Below are 18,970 nucleotides of genomic sequence, written 5' to 3'. Positions count from 1 at the left end.
TTAGTAAGTTATACATAGTTGTACCATATGACCCTGTAATTCCAGTCCTAGGCGTATAATCAAAAGAACTAGAAACAAGTGTTCAAACAAGTATTTGTATATAAATGTTCTTAGCAGCACTATTCACAAAAGTCAAAAGGCAAAACCAACCCAAATGTCCATCAACAGATAAATGAATAAACAAAATGTTATATATTCATACAAGGAAATCTTTTTCAGCAATAAAAATAAAGTACTGATATGAAATAACCCAGACACAAAGGCCACAACTGGTATGATTCCATTTATATAAAATATCCAGGATATGCAAATCCATAGACAGAGAAAGCAGATTTGTGACTCCCAGAGGCTGGAGGGCAGGGGAATCAGGACTGATTGCTAAATGGGGTGCATTTATAGTGCTGAAAAAATTCTACAACTAGACGGTGGTGATGACTCTAGAAAAGTGTGAATGTATTTAATACCGCTGAATTGCGACGTTAAAATGGTACACTTTCTGCTATTTGTATCTTACCATAATTTACAAAAAGTTAAAAAAAAAAAAAAAAAAGGAATCAAAGCAAAATCTTGATGTTTTCCCAAAGGCTCTCAAGCCGGTGCAGACCTACCAATCAGGCGCAGTGCCGTCTGCGTGAGGGCCAGTGTGCTGGAATTGAGCAGGAGGTCGAGGTTGTTTGCGCCGTGCTGCAGGGTGAGCATGCTGAGCATCACCAGGAGGAAGCAGGCTTGTGGGATGGTCCCCAGGCTCGGTCCTGACGGGTTCTCATTGGTAATGGTTTGCAGGGGAACCGGCTGGATACCTAATAAGCATTGGCACCTACTTACATTTCTTGTGCATGGATACGAGATACAAGAATAAACGTAATGCAGAAAACGTTGGCGATTACTTTAAACATCTGACTATTTTTCAGTGGATTTCCACAGAGTGGGCAGCTCTGTCATGCTGCACGATGAGCCTATCCCCTGCACTCCAAGCACAGGTCGTTCCATCTGTCTACAGGACTTGGCATGTTGCTCTCCGAATACCCCAGTGCCCTATTCCATTCCTTCCATTTCAAATATGAAAGTTATGTCTCGCTTTTCATCCACAAAACCAATCCAATCAACTCTCTGTAGATGCTCAAACTATCTAGGAAATAATATTAATATAGGACACAGACACTTTAGGGTATGTGGTGATACACATAAAAATGTCAAAATGTAAAAATGTTATACTAGAGTACTTCAACATTGTGTCTCCTGCTAAATTTTAAAGTTTTGTTTAAAATCTGAGAAAGCTGAAATATAAGTACAAAGTACAAAGTTATTAAAGTCTTCTCAAAAGCAAAAATTGGCATTTGCAAGTTTCCACAACACATAAGTAAAGCCAAAATATAAAATAACATTGATGCAATTGTTGACTCACCAAGCTCTTTAAATTTGGCATTGGCATCCATCAAAACATTTCGAATGTTCTGAACAGCCCAAGCATACAGCTTGCCAAAGGTGACTTCCAGCAGCATCCGATTAAAAGGGGGGATCAAATCAACATCCTTTAAACAATCAGTAAGAGGTTCCCTTTCAAATAAAGATAAAGAATTTGACTCGGGACACTGCCAGACTTCTAACTACTACAGAACAACATTTTGTTGCCACAGCTTCCTTAATTATGAAAAAAATAGGATAACGTTTTACCCTATATCGATTCCCTCAGGAATAAGTCTTTGCCATCCACAAAACATGACGTACTGCACAGATGGAAGTAAGAAATTCTTGCTTTAAAATTGTATCTATCCCTTCCAGGCGAACCTCTGCTCTCTCCAACTGCAAAATATCAATGCATACAGTTAAGTGTTATATACACTACCCAATGCACAGGAGCATTTCTCTTCAAATTTTACCTGTTTTAGTAGGCACTTTCTCATTTTTTCCACATCCACTGGCTCTTCTTTAAGGGCAAATTCAGCAATTGTACTGAGGAGGGGAGACTGCGGATAAAGACCCTGAACATTCTGCTTCAACCACTTGTATTTGTGAACACCTGTAACAGTATTCAACAGCGGCTGCCATTTGTCCTAACAAAGGAAAACAGTTTTCATCATTAGTCTATCCTATTTAATATTAAACTGTGCTCTAAAAGTTATTCAAGTAAAATATAAATAAATAATGCTCACAGGTTTAAATTGGTTAAAATATGTTAAATTTAGTAACTAATACATGGTTTTAAAACTATGCCATAAATATACTTATAAGTGAATTTATAATCTCTATACTAATATATGTTGGAACAGGCTAGCTTGGCATACAAAATTAAGTTACGGTTCATATTAATAACCATAGTGCCCAGCACTGTTTCTGGAACAAAGAATATAGCTAAGGAATGAATGGTGAATAATTAATGACACAATCTAGTACCAAAAATAAAAGGAAACCCTTCTCCAGCTACAGCTCTGACCAGGACATCATAAGTCAAGTTCATGAAGCATCCCTGGGGCTGTATTTCTAACAACCACCCGTCCCTCCCTCCAGATGCTCAGGTACAGAGGTACAAGACTTGGGGATTCCTTTGCTACGTGCTATGACTCTATTCAGCTAACCTCAGAATCACAGAAAATACTGCACCTTGGGTGATTTAATTGCAATGGGTCTCTTGTCCACATTTATTGGACTATGAGGCAAAATGCAAGCTTCTTCTAAATCACTCTCTTCGTTTCCAATATTTTTTTCATCATCCGTAGATTCTGGCTTCTTAGGAACTGTATTTTAAAACATCATTTTCTATAAAAATCATACACTTAAATATAATTTTAAATTAAGAAATATTTAGATTTGCATGAAGGACAAATATTTCATTCAAATAAACATGTGAACAACACTATAAATTGCAATGCTCAAACCACAAAAGTGAAATGATCACCACGGCAGAACAAAAAGACAAACTGAGAGTGCGACAAGGGGAGAAGCCCCGAAGCCGGGGAAGCCCAGCGGCCAGTGAGCTCTTCCTCAAGTGCCAGAGAGTGAACATTTGAGTCTTTCAGGCCATGCAGTCTATTGCAAATACTCAACTCTACTGCTGTAGCACAAAAAGTAACCACAAATAAAACATAGGTGTGGCTGTGCTCCCGTAACACTTTATTTATGGTGGTACAATTTTAACTTCATGTAATTTTCATGTGTCAAAAATAATATACTTCTTCTAATTTTTAAAAAACAATTTCAAACTGAAAAAAAAAAAAAAAAAAAAAAGGTCTTAGTACCTGGCCAACACAAAGCAAACAAGAGGTGGAATTTGGCCCACAGTTCCTGGCTTGTCCACCCTGGTCCAGTTCAGTGGTTGTTAGTGTGTAACTAAATCAATTGAATTCATTGTGATATGTGGAATTTCCTCCCTATATTTTATCTCTTTTAAAATTTTTGGTCTAAATCTCCTCAGCATATAATATAAAAAATAAGCAACATGATAATACACCTGGGCAGTAAAGAGCTAACATAGCAGGCTGGGGTTGCTCAAGCCCTGCAAATTCCCAAGGAAGGTCTGTCCCTTCGGGATTGGTCCTTCTTCTAGGAGCTGAGCTCTGAGTGCTTGGAACATCCTGCCTGGTAAGTTTTTTGGTATACCTGACACCCAGGACCTTGTGGCAGTAGTCAGGCAGGTAGATTATGCTAATGATGTGACTCTGGAGGGACCACCTGTTTTTGTGCTGAGGCACCAGAGTCTAAGTAATTGAGTTCAGTCACATGTGCACTGCCTGCGCTTGTGACTGGCCCCCAATAAAAACTCTAGACTCAAGGCTCAGGTGCGCTGGCCTGGTTAACAACTCTTCACACATGATGTGACACACTGTTGCTGGGAGAGCGAAGCACAGCCAAACGACGCCAGTGGGGAGAAACACCAGAAGCTTGTGCCTAGTTTTCTCTGGACTTCCCTCCATGTACCCTTCCCTTTGCTAATCTCAATCTGTATCCTTTTTGCAGTAAAAAACCACAGCTGTGAGTATAACAGCTCTTCTGAGTCCTTTTAGTGAATCATCAAGCCTGAGACAGGGCTCGGGGATCCCTGACACAGCAACAGGAATATTAATCACTTAATCTTTATAAGCTACTTAATTTCCAAAAAAAAAAAAAGAAAGAAAACAGCTTGAAACAACACATAATAAATCTATAAACCCACAAGAAACTCTAAAAGTGACAGTGTGGGCTCAGAACCCACGGATACGAGATGGCAAATGGTGGAGTCTCTCTCCCTCATGCTGAGACAGGCCTGTCTCTGGGCCTGCGCCGAGTTCCTGCGTGCCTGGGTTAAAGGAACCGCAGCAGCGTGACTGCTGTGACTGCCTGATCCGGAGCACTCACTGGATGCAGACAGGCTGTTATGGTGTAGGGTTTGTTCAGGAACAATTAACTTAGATGGCTTCTAAAACACTTCAGTCTTTCATAAGCTTATTGTTCAAAATGCCCATCAGAAACTCAGTAATTAATACTGTTCAATAAGCAGGTTTGAGAGTAAATCAGTATAAGTCATAAGAATATGATCAGAGGCCGGGCGCGATGGCTCACGCCTGTAATGCCAACACTTTGGGAGGCCGAAGAAGGCACATCATGAGGTCAGGAGATCAAGACCGTCTCGGCCAACATGGTGAAACCCTGTCTCTACTAAAACACAAAAATTAGCTGGGCGTGGTGGCACTTGCCTATAATCCCAGCTACTTGGAAGGCTAAGGCAGGGGAATCGCTTGAACCTGGGAGGCGGAGGTTGCAGTGAGCTGAGATCGTGCCACTGCACTCCAGCCTGGCGACAGAGCAAGACTGCGTCTCAAAAGAAAAAAAAAAGAATATAATCAGAAATTTCTGTCATTTATTTATAATCACAAGTGACTAAATTCTAAACTATTTTATAATTTCTAAGCATTTTTACTCAAATTTGGATTTAATGCAACAAGACCTTTCTGTACCCTTACATAGCCACTTCCAGGAAAATGTAACTCTTTTAGCTTCCCTTTCTAATTCTCCATGTATCAGAATACTCAATATTTCCCAACAAAAAACATTTCTTTAGAAGAATGGCAGTAAGTTTAAATGTTCCCATTATATCTCATTACCAGGACAACTAATAAAATAAAAATACTTCCTTGTCCCCATCAATCTAGTAAAGATTATTTAGGTTTTCAACATCAATTTACTAGTAACCAAATCATACCACACTCAATTCCTAAATTGCCTCATTGATCTCTTGGAAAAATAAGCGAGATTTCTGCATTTAATCATAACTATACATAAAAATGATGGCAGCAGGTAGAAACGTCACATGGAATCAACAGTAGAGAAACTTCACTCTGAAATCACAGATCCAACGAGGCAGGGTGAAGCACACGCTTTAACAGTATCTTCTGTCCTTTTGCATTCTTACCTCTCTTTTTCCTTCGTTCTGGAATTATCTTCTGAGCTATCCTCCTCCAACGGGGCAAAGAACTTAACAATTTAAACTTAGACATTATAGAGAGGTCATTACAAACAGCAGGTCTCAATTCATTAAAGAGGAATCTCAAACGCTCGATGACAGGGGCGCAGACCTCCTTGTAAGAACGGCCCTGTTCTTGATGAGTCTGCAAAGTTAACCAGGAAAAGACAACTTTAACTACAAATATTTCAGCCACTGTCTGCGAGGCACAGAATAAGAAGAATTAAAATCTGTCACCTTAATGAGCGAACATTTTGCTTGGTAGACAACTCTACAAACATCCACCACTGACTTAGGCAACGTTCTGTGCTTTTACTTGCTCAATACCAAGTGCACCTGCATGAACTAAAGATAATGCCACATGACCTGTAAAAAGACATTTAAAAGAAGGGCAGGGAAGGAATGAATATATACTGCAGGTTAGTCGAGGAATCTGCAGTGTAGCTAAAGCACACAGATATTGAGCTCCATACCTAAATCTTCATGTTTTAAGAGGCAACATAACAGCAAGCGACCGACCTCTTCCACGGGATGCTCAGGCGGAAACGTGATCGGTGTGGTCAAATGGCACTGCCTACAGTACACCTTTCTATTTGACACAAAAAGTCCTGCAACAGAAACAGCTGGAGGTAACCTCAGGGCCGCCCAGAGAGTCTTCACAAATCTTAAACATGCCACAGCTTCTGACGCACTTGCAATCAGTAATGCTTCTGAAGCCTCACTAGCATGTTAACAGAATCAGGTTCTCACCTCAAAACCCTCCAAATAATACATGAAACAACGCCTGTGCTATGTTAACCAAAGAGCACATAAGTATTCCTGTGTCAAAGTCCTCAGATAAACAGAGCACTGAGGTGGCAGTCGGGGGAGGCCTAGCTCACCTTCACATTGTGATCCTGAATGTTATTGTCTGCAATGGCTTGCAGAAATGCCTGGGAATGGTCCCCCAGGGCCTGTCTGTGGGAGCAGAGTCGAGATTTGCTGGCAGGTGTGCCCCCTGCACAGTCCTCATCTTTCTCTGCAGTGGTCATCTTTCTCCTCGTTGGAGCTGTAGTGGATCTGGCTAGTCTGCAAGCCTCCAGAGAAAATAGATGACTGAAGCCACTCTAGAAAATGCACACGCAAACATGAAAGAGAAACTCAAGTGCACAACTCAAAATAAATACTAAAAAAAAGAAAAAAGAAAAGATGCTCAACTGATCACTCAATTTAGAAGGTGAAATTCAGCATCATTCATATGAAAGAGCTCCACCTAACATGTTTACACAGGTTGACTTATAATTCCTCTATCTATGTGAACACACTTCCTGGTGATTCCACACGCCTCAGGCATGGCACTGGAACTCAGGATCGTAGTCCCAGCCCAACATTCACTGGATACTGTGCTTAGTCTGCAGCTGCCGGGTTCCACAGATACCGTGTGAAGACTGAGTTGCACATTGTAACAGGGAGGGCAGCAAAGGGCACCGCTGACACAACTAATCACAGGATTTCAAGTCCGAAACTGTGTGCAATGGATGACTGTGGGGGTACCAGGGAGACTGGAAGACAGACCACTGCTGTTCTGAGGGTCAGTAAGGGACTTGTGGAAGCAATAACTGAGCTAAGATGGGGAATAAGACCAAGACGCTGAGTATCCAGGCAGGGAACCGCACATCTGAAGGGTTTCTACAAAGAATTACATCCTCAGGGTAGGCTATGTATTCCTAGACCACTTATAAAGGAATGAAAAGAAGAAAATATTTAACACACACAATCTTTAATGAAGGATAGATCCTTAGAGATGGGAGGGCTAATGGACTGGAAAGGAGACCTGTGCGTAGTGCAAGGCATGGGATCAGCCAGTGCGAATGTTAATTACAACTGCCTACGGTAACTTGAGGGAGCAGCACAAACACACAAAATTAGTATGTGCACCACTACAGATCTCTATTAACGATCTGTGTTCTCAAATACTGCTCCAAATCCAAGCCATCAAAGTGGGGATGCACTTAGTGTTCTTTTACTGGACACTTAGATTTTAGAGCACTCAGGATCATTCCCCAACCCACCACATGCGTTCTTCTGAAACACAAATCCAGTGCCGACTCTCCCTGGCCCCCTCTTTAAGCACAGGACAGCCCCTCCTTACTGCTCCAAGATAAGCCTCTGACCCTCCTGTGGATCGGACCCACCTGCCAGGGCCCATGGCACCCTTTGCCCTGGAGCTCGCCAGCCCTGCCCTCCTTGCCAATTTAAGCAAAGCCCATCTTCTGGCAAGCAACGAGCCTCGAGGAGGAAGGAGGGAAGCTGCCACCTCAGAGGGCACCACAGGCAGCCCAGCACCCAGCACTGCACAAAGGTCCACCAAACAGGGGGCTGTGTGGGCACCAAGATCCTCCTTCCCCACCAGCCTTCTGCCACACCCACTCTCACAAGCAGCAGGAAAGCCCTGCTCCTCTCAGCAGTGCCCTTGACACCCCTGTTTTCTGTCCAGAATGCCCCCTCACGCAATTTCAGGACTGCTGCCAATGTGAAGCCTTTCTTCCCCCAGAACCATGTATGAATGTCTCCATTTCACCCCTCACCACCCTGTAACGTGACCTGCTTAGAATGCTGGCTCATCAACAAGCAGCAGCTGAAAGTGGAGGCGTGTCCTATCCATCCCTGCACCCTGAACACCTAGCGTGGTAACTGCACCAGGCGACTGCTCAACAAAAGCTGCTCACACGGACGGATAGACAGACAGATGGGAAATGCACAACTACATGAAGAAAAATGTAAACCCATCTTAGGAGACAGGAAGACACTTACTATTTTAGGTGGTTACAAAGGTTGCCATCCTGAAATATAAGTGACTTAAGCCTGGTCTGGTAAAAACGCAGTCCTCAAATAGAATGCTGTCCCGTGAGAGGACAGCTGATCCACATTCTGTGCAATTTCTGGGTATGTAGGGAGACAAAAGCCATGCTGCGCCCATCAGGCAGAGGCTGCAATATGTGAGACTACCACAGGGTAGACGAGTCGACATTCCTGCACACTTTTTAGCTTCCTCTGCAGCAACAGACCATGGGGGCAAATGACAGCCACTCACAGCTGTTTCTACCGGATTGAGTCTCATTATCCCTATTTTTTTTTTTTATCATCATCAACTGTGTTGAATCCTCCTCTCCCACTTTTTTTCTTTTTTTTCTTGAGACAGAGTCTCGCTCTTGTCACCCAGGATGGAGTGCAGTGGCGTGATCTCAGCTCATTATAACCTCCATCTCCTGGGTTCAAGCAATTCTCCTACCTCAGCCTTCCAAGTAACTGGGATTACAGGCGCCCGTTACCATGCCCAGCTAATTTTTGCATTTTTAGTAGACATGGGGTTTCACCGCGTTGACCAGGCTGGTCTCAAACTCCTGACCTCAGGTGATCCACCTGCCTCGGCCTCCCAAAGTGATGGGATTATAGGTGTGAGCTACCACGCCCGGCCACCGTATTTTATGTTTTAATGATTCAAAAATAATCAAAAGAAAAACAGTATTTTGTGACTTGCAAACATTCTGTGAACTTCATCTTTTGGTGTCCATAAATAAAGTTTACAGAATGAACTTCCCCTGCCCACAGACGTAGTATTATCTGTGGCTGCTTTGGCATTACAGCTGCAAGGGCCCCTGGCTATGACAGAGACCATATGGTCCACTGAGAGCTTAAAATATTTACTATCTGGCCCTTTAGAGAAAGCATGCCACCCCTACCCTACATCTGGCTATCAATTTTACAAATAAAAAAATGCAAAATTCTTTAAACTCAGTACACTGGAACACTGGTCATCTCCCTTCTGGAAGATGAAAAGCTTCGACAGTCACCAGGAAGCAGACAAGAACCCTAAGTACACCTCAAGTGTTATTCTCAGGAGCATAAATTAGAACACTTTACAACAGCTAAAGCAGGATGAAGTCACTGAAGGCCATGAAAACAAGAATAATTAGCACCACCAGCTCAAAGACCACACCACATCAGCTTCAATATTTGTGTACTCTTCCTTTCACTGCTGTAGGGTTCAAAGTATATATAGAGAAAACTGAACACACATTGCCCAAAAACACTGCTTATAGAATGCTGGAGAGAAGGGAAGCAAGACCTCCCATTGGCCAGGTGTGGTGGCTCACGCCTGTAATCCCAGCACTTTGAGAGGTCAATGCAGGAGGATCACTTGAACCTAGGAGTTCTAGACTAGCCTGGCCAACACAGCAAAACCCCGTCTCTACTAAAAATACAAAATTAGGCTGGGTGCAGTACCTCCTATCTGTAATCCTAGCACTTTGGGAGGCCGAGGTGAGAGGATCACTTGAGGTCAGGAGTTTGAGACCAGCCTGGCCAACATGGTGATACCGCATCTCTACTAAAAATGTGGCTCACGCCTGTAATCCCAGCACTTTGGGAGGCCGAGGTGGGCGGATCACGAGGTCAGGAGTTCAAGACCAGCCTGACCAACATGGTGAAACCCTGTCTATACTACAAAGTCAAAAATTAGCCGGGAGTGCTGGTGTGCGCCTGTAATCTCAGCTACTCAGAAGGCTGAGGCAGAGAATCGCTTGAACCTGGGAGGTGGAGGTTAGTGATGGCAGGTACCTGTAATGCCAGCTACTCAGGAGGCTGAGGAAGGAGAATTGCTTGAACCTGGAAGGCGGAGGTTGCAGTGAGCTGAGATCACACCACTATACTCCAGCCTAGGCGATAAGGTGAGACTGCATCTGAAAAAAAAAAGTTAATAGTTCTCATTAATATTAAAGTTTCAAAGAAATTCAACAAACATGTATTTAACATTCAGCATATTCAAAGCACTTTTATACTAAAGTAAAAAGGTAACTTCTAAAAAAACTTTAGAAAAACCTATCACACACATATAACTAATCGATGCAAATCAGGCTTTGGAAAGGGTCATGAGAAAATATCTAGGTCCAGGGGCTGGGCGTGGTGGCTCACACCTGTAATCCCAGCATGTTGGGAGGCTGAGGCAGGAGAATTGCTTGAACCTGGGAGGCAGAAGTTGCAGTGAGCCAAGATCACACCACTGCACTTCAGCCTGGGCGACAGAGCGAGACTCCATCTCAAAAAAAAAAAAAAATTAGCCAGGTGTGGTGGCGGACACCTGTAATCCCAGCTACTCGGGAGGTTGAGGCAGAATCCCTTGAACTTGGGAGGCAGAGGTTGCAGTGAACCAAGATAGCACCACTGCACTCCAGCTTGGCCAACAGAGCAAGACCCTGTCTCAGAAAATAGAATAAAATATTCATAGTCTGAAAAATAGAATTTGGGGCCAGGCACGGCGGTTCACACCTGTCATCCCAGCACTTTGGGAGGCCAAGGTGGGTGGATCACCAGGTCAAGAGTTCAAGACCAGCCTGGACGACATAGTGAAATCCCATCTCCACTAAAAATACAAAAATTAGCCGGGCATGGTGGCAAGCGCCTATAGTCCCAGCTACTTGGGAGGCTGAGGCAGGAGAATCATTTGTACTCGGGAGGCGGAGGCTGCAGTGAGCCGAGATGGCACCACTGCATTCCATCCTGCACAACACAGTGAGATTCTGTCTCAAACAAAAGAGAATGGAATTTGATATGTATAAATCTACAAATATTTTCTAATAATAAAAAACACACATTCCACACTAAAAATAAAAACATTTACTGAATGCCAAAAAAAATCTCCCTAAAAACCTTAATCAGTCGGGATCTATGTAAAGAACAATTATGCTCTGCTTTCTAACCATGATTTTTACAAGAACAAAGGACAAAAAAAATCATGAAACATGGGCCAGGCGTGGAAGCTCATGTCTGTAATCCTAGCACTTTGGGAGGCCGAGGTGGGCGGATCACGAGGTCAGGAGTTCAAGACCACCCTGGCCAATATGGTGAAAGTCCGTCTCTACTAAAAATACAAAAATTAGGGACGGGCGCGGTGGCTCACGCTCCCAGCACTTTGGGAGGCCGAGGCAGGTGGATCACGAGGTCAGGAGATCGAGACCATCCTGGCTAACATGGTGAAACCCCGTCTCTACTAAAAATACAAAAAATTAGCCATGTGTGGTGGCAGGCGCCTATAGTCCCAGCTACTTGGGGGGCCGAGGCAGGAGAATGGCGTGGACCCGGGAGGCGGAGCTTGCAGTGAGCTGAGATTGTGCCACTGCACTCCAGCCTGGGCGACAGAGCGAGACTCCACCTCAAAAAAAAAAAAAAAAAATTAGCTGGGCGAGGCGGAGGGCGCCTGTAATCCCAGCTACTCAGGAGGCTGAGGCAGAGGTTGCAGTGAGCCAGGATCAAGCCACTGCACTCCAGCCTGAGCGACAGAGCAAGACTCTGTCTCGAGAGGAAAAAACTACAACAAAAAAATTCATCAAATGTAATGAATAAAACATATACTTTGGATTTTTCCATGTACTTAACTTTTCTTTGAGTATCTTTTGCAATTATTCTTTCACAGAAAACACTTCGGGAAAGTTTTAATTTATTAACAAATCAGTATTTGGGGACTAGGAGGAAGAGGTTAAAAGTTTTAAAAGTATAATGAATTATTGACACGTGCAAAAAAAAAAAAGGTTGCTGAGTCCTGTCAGGGAAGGCACTGTCACATGGACACTGTCAGCCTCAACATTCAGAGGTCCAGAAAGGGAAACTTTCAAGTCAGATACAATTCTATATATACCATTCATTTGGAACCTTCAGCCCTCAAGATCCTAACATCATGACCTCAGTTTCAACACAATTGTCCTTAGTCCTTGTATTGGTTACAAATACAAAACAAACAGCTCAACTGAACTAACTCTTGTCTCTCCAGAAACACAAACACAAGACCTCATAAAATGAGTGAGTTTCTATCAGCCATAATTACTGCAACTGACTTTTCCAATTTTCCCCTCCACAGTTAACTAAACAGCTCAAATACTATCAGTAACAAATAACAGTCACCATGGTAGGCTTAGGAGTGTGGCAGATTTCTTATCCAGTAATAATAAATAGGAAAAAAATTTTGCCTATTAATAGATCTCAAGTGTAGTGCACTTGCAAGAAACTAATTAAAAGGCAGCCGTGCACAATCTACAAAAACAGCCATAAAGACTGCTACTTTTTTTTTTTTTAGACGGAGTCTCGCTCTGTCGCCCAGGCTGCAGTGCAGTGGTGAGATCTCGGCTCACTGCAAGCTCCACCGCCTCCCGTGTTCACGCCATTCTCCTGCCTCTGCCTCCGGAGTAGCTGGGACTGCAGGCGCCCACTACTACGCCCGGCTAATTTTTTTGTATTTTTAGTAGAGACGGGGTTTCACCGTGTTAGCCAGGATGGTCTCTATGTCCTCACCTCGTGATCCACCCGCCTCGCCTCCCGAAGTGCTGGGATTACAGGCGTGAGCCACCGCGCCCGGCCAAGACTGCTACATTTTAAATTATAGGAAATAAACCTGCTCCTCTAACATAGCAAGATACAACTAACTTCCCCTTACATACCCTAAAATAGAAAAGCCTTACACGAGAAATTTAAACATGGAAGCAGAAACACGCCAAGAAAAAGACATGTCAAATCCCACCTGTGTATCTGTTTTCAACCATTTGGAGTCAAGGCGAGCCTGGGCAGCCAAACAGAAAGATTCAGAGGGCATCTTTTCTCCAGCCTCCTCCCAGTTCTCAGGCCTGCAAGTAAACACACATGTTTAAGACCTAACACTTGTTAATAATTTACAAAGACACTCCCGAAATGTTTAATGCAGAAAAAAGAGAGCGAGAGAGAACAGCAAGAGGGGAGAGAACAGCTGGGGGACGGGAGTGAGGGGGAGAGAGGGAAACAGGGAAGAGATGGAGGGGAAAGGGAGGTGGGGAAGGGAAAGCCTCCTTCCAAGGTAAGCACGGTGTGCCGGGTTTCTGCACCACGCTGGCGAGACCTTGAGAATGGACGGTCACGGGAGGCCAAGTCACAATGTCATCTGCCCTCAAATGCAAAAGGTACACACACACGACAGGAAACCCACCGTTTTAACGGACAAATGAAAGCAGCATACTGCTGCTTTACCCCACAGCACGGCGTGTCCGTGAAACAAATTACTCAAAAGGATCCGCCTGCAGAAAAACCCACAGACACCACCACTTAAGAGATGGAGAGAGGCCCGAGACCGCCCCGCAGGATATCCGCGTAGGCCCCGGTGCCGCCGCCGCGCCCACGCCTGCCTCCCAGGCTCGGCCGCCCACCAGCCCCGCGCCCGCACCGCCTCCGCCGCCGTCCCCCCCCCCCCCCCCCCCCCCCCCCCCCGTGCCCCAGGCCAGGACCTGACAAGCAGGGCCGGGCCGCGTAGCCCCGCCGGCGTGCAGACATGACCTCCAGGCAGCCGCTGGCTCAGCCCACCACCCCGCCGCCTCTAACTGCCCTAGGGGCGGGCGGATGCGGGACTACCGCGCACCCCCCGCGTACGGCCAATCGCAATGAGGCTGCTCCGCGGGCGCAGCCAATGGTGAAGAGGAGCGCTTCGCCGTCCTCCCGACTCTCCCGCTCCCTGCAATCCCGGTTATCTTCCTACTTGGAGCTCACTGAGGCCAGGGTCAAGCGCGGGCGCCGGAAGGCGGGATTTCCGTCGCACTCACCCACGCCCCCACTCCCACGGGAGACTGCCCGGCCCCGAGCGCTCTTAATCACGCGGCGGGTGGTCGCGCTCACACCAACTGGAGCAATGCAGGGCGCGGGTCGAGTGGCGCGACCAGCTGCCCTGGGGATGAGAACGGATCTTTGTGTGGTTGGCTGGGGAGTGAAGAGTTTTCTCCTGTGTGTTCAACTGAATGCAGAAGTCTTGGGCAGGTTACGTGGAGCAGCTGTGAAAGCACTGTGCAGGGAATCCAAGAAGGAAACAGACCTCCAGCGACCACAAAACGAAATTGAAGAACTATGAAACAATATAGGCTGGGCAGGGTGGCTCACGTCTGTAATTTTCAGGGCTTTGGGAGGCCGAAGTGGGAGGATCCCTCAAAGCCAGGAGTTGGAGGATCCCATGTTGCCAGACTGGGCAACATAGCAAGACCCCATCTCTAAAAAAACAAAAAATTAACAATTAGCCAGGTGTGGTGGTGCACACCTGTGATCCCAGCTGCTCGCTAGGCTGAGGCAGGAGAATCGCCTCAGCCTGGGAGGTCAATGCTACAGTGAGCTGAGATCATGCCACTGCACTCCAGCCTGGGCGACAGAGTGAGATCCTGCCTCTAAGAAGGAAAAAGGGCATGGTGGTCACGCCTGTAATCCCAGCACTTTGGGAGGCCGAGGCAGGTGGATTATTTGAGGTCAGGAGTTCAAGATCAGCCTGGCCAACATGGTGAGACCCCTTTTCTACTAAAAATACAAAAATTAGCCTGGTGTGGTGGTGCGCGCCTGTAATCCCGGCTACTTGGGAGGCTGAGGCAGGAGGTTTGCTTGAACCTAGGAGGCGGAGATTGCAGTGAGCCGAGATTGCACCTCTGCACTCCAGCCTGGGGGACAGAGGCTGCACCACTGCAGCCTTGACTTACCGGGTTCAGGTGGTTCTCAACCTCAGCCTTGCCAGTAGCTAGGACTGCAGGCACAAGCAACCACGCCTAGCTAATTTTTGTATTTTTTGTAGAGACCGGGTTTTGCCATGTTGCCCAGGCTGGTGTCGAACTCCTAGGCTCAAGTGATCCATCCGTCTCTATCTCCCAAAATGCTGGGATTATAAGTGTGAGCCACTGCACTTGGCTAATAGTAATGAACTTTGAACAGAAGGAAAAGATGTTATTTACTTAGTTATGTTTTATCTATATTTTCTAATTTTTCTAAACATGTAAAGATGAAATTCTATTAAAACTCAATAAGACCTCTGAACAAAAAAATTAGAGTATAAATATTTATTTTAGTTGTATAAACTTGGTTTCTGGAAAAAGAATGGAATAGATTTTCTGAGAAAAAAAATCCACCACTTTGGCCGGGTGCGGTGGCTTATGCCTGTAATCCCAGCACTTTGGGAGGCTGAGGTGGTGGATCACCTGAGGTCAGGAGTTCAAGACCAGCCTGACCAACATGAAGAAACCCCCGTCTCTATTAAAAATACGAAAATTAGCCAGGCATGGTTTCAGGCGCCTATAATCCCAACTACTCAGGAGGCTGAGGCCGTAGAATCGCTTGAACCCAGGAGGCAGAGGTTGCAGTGAGCTGAGATCACACCATTGCACTCCAGCCTGGGTGACGAGCAAAACTCTGTCTCACAAAAAAAGAAAAGCCGACTGGCTGAAAGGATTAAAAAAGAAAATATGATCCATCAATGTACTATCTACAAGATGAACATTTTAAATTAAAATGAACAGATTGAAAGTAAAAGGATACAAAGATAGGGCCAGGCGCGGTGGCTCAAGCCTGTAATCCCAGCACTTTGGGAGGCCGAGACGGGCGGATCACGAGGTCAGGAGATCGAGACCATCCTGGCTAACACGATGAAACCCCGTCTCTACTAAAAATTCCAAAAAAAAAAAAAAAACTAGCTGGGCGAGGTGGCGGGCGCCTGTAGTCCCAGCTACTCCGGAGGCTGAGGCAGGAGAATGGCGTAAAAACCCGGGAGGCGGAGCTTGCAGTGAGCTGAGATCCGGCCACTGCACTCCAGCCCGTCTCAAAAAAAAAAAAAAAAGGATACAAAGATACAACATTTAAATAGTAAGCAAAAACCCGCCGAAGTGGCTGTACTAATACCAAGTGAAATACACTTTAATTTAAAGCAGGGCTGGGCATGGTGGCTCACACCTGTAATCCCAACACTTCGGGAGGTGGAGGCAGAGAGACTACTTGAGCCCTGAAGTTCAAGATCAGCCTGGGCAACATGGCATAATCCCATTTCTACAAAAAATACAAAAATTAGGCGGGCATGGTGGTGCCCACCTGTGGTCCCAGCTATTTGGAAGGCTGAGGGGGGAGGATCATGTGAGCTGGGGAGGTCGAGGCTGCAGTGAGCTAAGATCAGGCTCCTGCACCCCAACCTGGCTAACAGAGTGAGACCCTGTCTCAAAATAAAAACAAAAAAAAACAAAAAAGGGTTGAGAGACAAAAAAGGGCATCATTTTTTATTTTTTATATTTTGAGATGGAGTTTCGCTCTTCTTGCCAACGCTGGATGGAGTGCAATCGTGTGATCTCGGCTCACTGCAACCTCCGCCTCCTGGGTTCAAGTGATTCTCCTGCCTCAGGCTCCCAAGTAGCTGGCATTACATGTGCATGCCATCACTCCTGGCTAATTTTTGTGTTTTTGGTAGAGACAGAGTTTCACCTTGTTGGCCAGGCTGGGTTCGAACGCCTGACCTTAGGTTATCCGCCTGCCTTGGCCTCCCAAAGTGCTGGGATTACAGACGTGAGCCACCGTGCTGGCCAAAACCTTCATTTTAAAAAAGGCTGGGTCAGGCATCATGGCTCATGCCTGTAATCCCAGCACTTTGAGAGGCCAACGCCCGTCTCTACCAAAAATACAAAAATTAGCTAGGCGTGGTGGCATGCACCTGTAATCCCAGCTACTCGGGAGGCTGAGTCAGGAGAATTGCTTGAACCCAGGAGGCGGAGGTTGCAGTGAGCAGAGATCGTGCCACTCCACTGCAACCTGGGGGACAGAGAGAGACTCCATCTCAAAAAATAAATAAATAAAGGCTGGGTGCCAGATGTGGTGCATAGGCCTAGTTTGTTGACTCCTGTACTTAAGATATAAAACTCTGAAGAACAGTGGGCGGGAGCTTCCCTCGAGAGGCACAGGACAGGCAAGCTGGTCCCTGGGCAGTGACTTTATAATAACTTGTTACACTGTGTTTTTTCTTTTGTTTTGTTTTTCGTTCGGTTGGTTGGTTGTTTGACACGGAGTTTCGCTCTTGTTGCCCAGGCTGGAGTGCAATGGTGTGACTCAGCTCACCGCAACCTCCACCTCCTGGGTTCAAGCGATTCTCCTGCCTCAGCCTCCCAACTAGCTGGGATTACAGTCATGCACCACCACGCCTGGCTAATTTTGTATTTTTAGTAGGGATGGGGTTTCTCCATGTTGGACAGGCTGGTCTCGAACTCCCGACCTCAGGTGATCAGCCCGCCTTGGCCTCCCAAAGTGCTGAGATTATGGGCATGAGCCACCGCACCCAGGCTTTTTTTTTTTTTGGGACAGTCTGGCTTGGTCGCCCAGGCTGGAGTGCAGTGGTGCAATCTTGGTTCACTGCATCCTCTGCCTCCCAGGTTCAAACGATTCTCCTGCCTCAACCTCCTGAGTAGCTAGGATTACAGGTACGCGCCTAATTGCCTATCAGTGAAGCACCTAATAAGACTTGGTGAAGCAATAAGCAGTGTATTCCAAATGCACTTGTTACAGAGGTAAGTCTTGAGTGCATTGGAAGGATGAATGAATTCTATGAGTGCTCAGGACAGGCTTCATCAAGAGATACAATTCGAGCTGATACTTAAAGGACACTTAGGATTTCTGGGCAGAAAAATGGAGTGAAAGGTATTGGGAGAGAAAACAATGTGTGTGGGACACAAAGATTCAGAATGGTGCTCAGAGAATATATATAACAATAATATATATATGTATATCTATAAAATAATAATTATTATAGAGACTGGACAGTTGAATGCATCCTTTCCAAGACTTCCTTCCTCCTAGGGGGAGCCATGGGATGCAGAGAGCAGCAAGGCCCAGGAGCCAGGACCTCAGGACCCAGCAGAGGCCAGACATGGGCAGAAATCCCTGCTCCACCTCCTGCCGCAGCTGTGGGCAGGTGGGCAGGTCACGGGACCTGTGGGCTTTGGTACTTGGTAAGCGTGGGTTCAAGTGTGGGGTCAAACTCCAGCTCCAGCAGCCTCCCTCCCTATCAGCTTTTCACGGCAAGCTGGGGCAGTAGCTTCTTGTGAGGATAAAATGATGAAGTATCTAGCACCAAGCAGGTACCCAGCATATTGTGGCTTCCTCCTCACCACCCTAAGAGATGGGGATCAAAGACCCTGCCCCGTCCCTGAGGCCTTTCGGGCTAGTGTGGGGCTGATGTGACCCTTTTAACAAATCATTCTGCTAAGGGCTGAGGGAAGCAAGCCTCCCTCTAGAGCTGCTGAAGAAGGGAAGGCCCCTGGGGAGAGGCATCCTGGTTCAGGTGCATTCCCAGGGCCCAGAAAGCGCTCACCGCTTACGCCTACCTTGAAGGAAGTGTCAGGATTCAGTCAGGGAAGAAGCAGAACCATGTGAGTACAGGCTAAGGGATTTGTTGTGGAATTAGACCTTACAGGATTGTGGAGGGGCTGGGAACTGGAAGTGTGGGGAGGCTGCTGGAGCGTCAGCGAGGAGGTCACCAATCAGTCACTCTGAGAAGCGGAAGCATGCCCAGCCACCTAAGGAGGACCTCCAAAGGCGAGGCCCTGGAGAGGTCTCTGGGCCACTGTGCCTTGTGGAGCCCCCATCTGTGGGTCTGCGATGAAGTGACTGGTGCTGGACTTGGGGCCACAGCGGGTCACAGTGCAGGGCAGCCTGCCCTGCTTGCTTTCGGCCGCTTGCTTCGTATGATTGTTTTTTTCCTTT

General features: G+C 46.1%; 1 protein-coding gene and 1 long non-coding RNA gene across 2 annotated transcripts in view; both read right to left on the bottom strand.

Moving 5' to 3' along the window:
* LOC115897545 (E3 ubiquitin-protein ligase HERC2-like) overlaps positions 1-8,537 on the bottom strand; it is an 82,855-nt gene extending 74,318 nt beyond the window's left edge. Inside the window, 14 exon segments of the mRNA XM_030930799.1 lie at positions 605-800; positions 1,406-1,557; positions 1,675-1,755; positions 1,757-1,803; positions 1,881-2,054; positions 2,602-2,735; positions 5,387-5,582; positions 5,675-5,749; positions 5,751-5,803; positions 5,911-6,019; positions 6,022-6,045; positions 6,319-6,456; positions 6,458-6,543; positions 8,426-8,537. Coding sequence (XP_030786659.1) covers positions 605-800; positions 1,406-1,557; positions 1,675-1,755; positions 1,757-1,803; positions 1,881-2,054; positions 2,602-2,735; positions 5,387-5,582; positions 5,675-5,749; positions 5,751-5,803; positions 5,911-6,019; positions 6,022-6,045; positions 6,319-6,456; positions 6,458-6,543; positions 8,426-8,537 — 1,577 coding nt within the window.
* Positions 8,538-10,109: 1,572 nt separating this feature from the next.
* LOC115897474 lies at positions 10,110-13,883 on the bottom strand. Its single transcript, XR_004057250.1, has 3 exons — positions 13,720-13,883; positions 12,987-13,089; positions 10,110-10,158 (listed from the first exon to the last, which is right to left on the bottom strand). It is a non-coding gene; the product is annotated as an uncharacterized LOC115897474 (long non-coding RNA).
* Between the last annotated feature and the right edge of the window lie 5,087 nt (positions 13,884-18,970).

The sequence above is a fragment of the Rhinopithecus roxellana genome, chromosome 5, assembly GCF_007565055.1.
Source record: "Rhinopithecus roxellana isolate Shanxi Qingling chromosome 5, ASM756505v1, whole genome shotgun sequence".
In the NCBI taxonomy this organism is placed as follows: Eukaryota; Metazoa; Chordata; class Mammalia; order Primates; family Cercopithecidae; genus Rhinopithecus; species Rhinopithecus roxellana.
The sequence above is the reverse complement of the archived record's forward strand: the minus strand, read 5'-3'. Positions and strand labels throughout refer to the sequence as shown.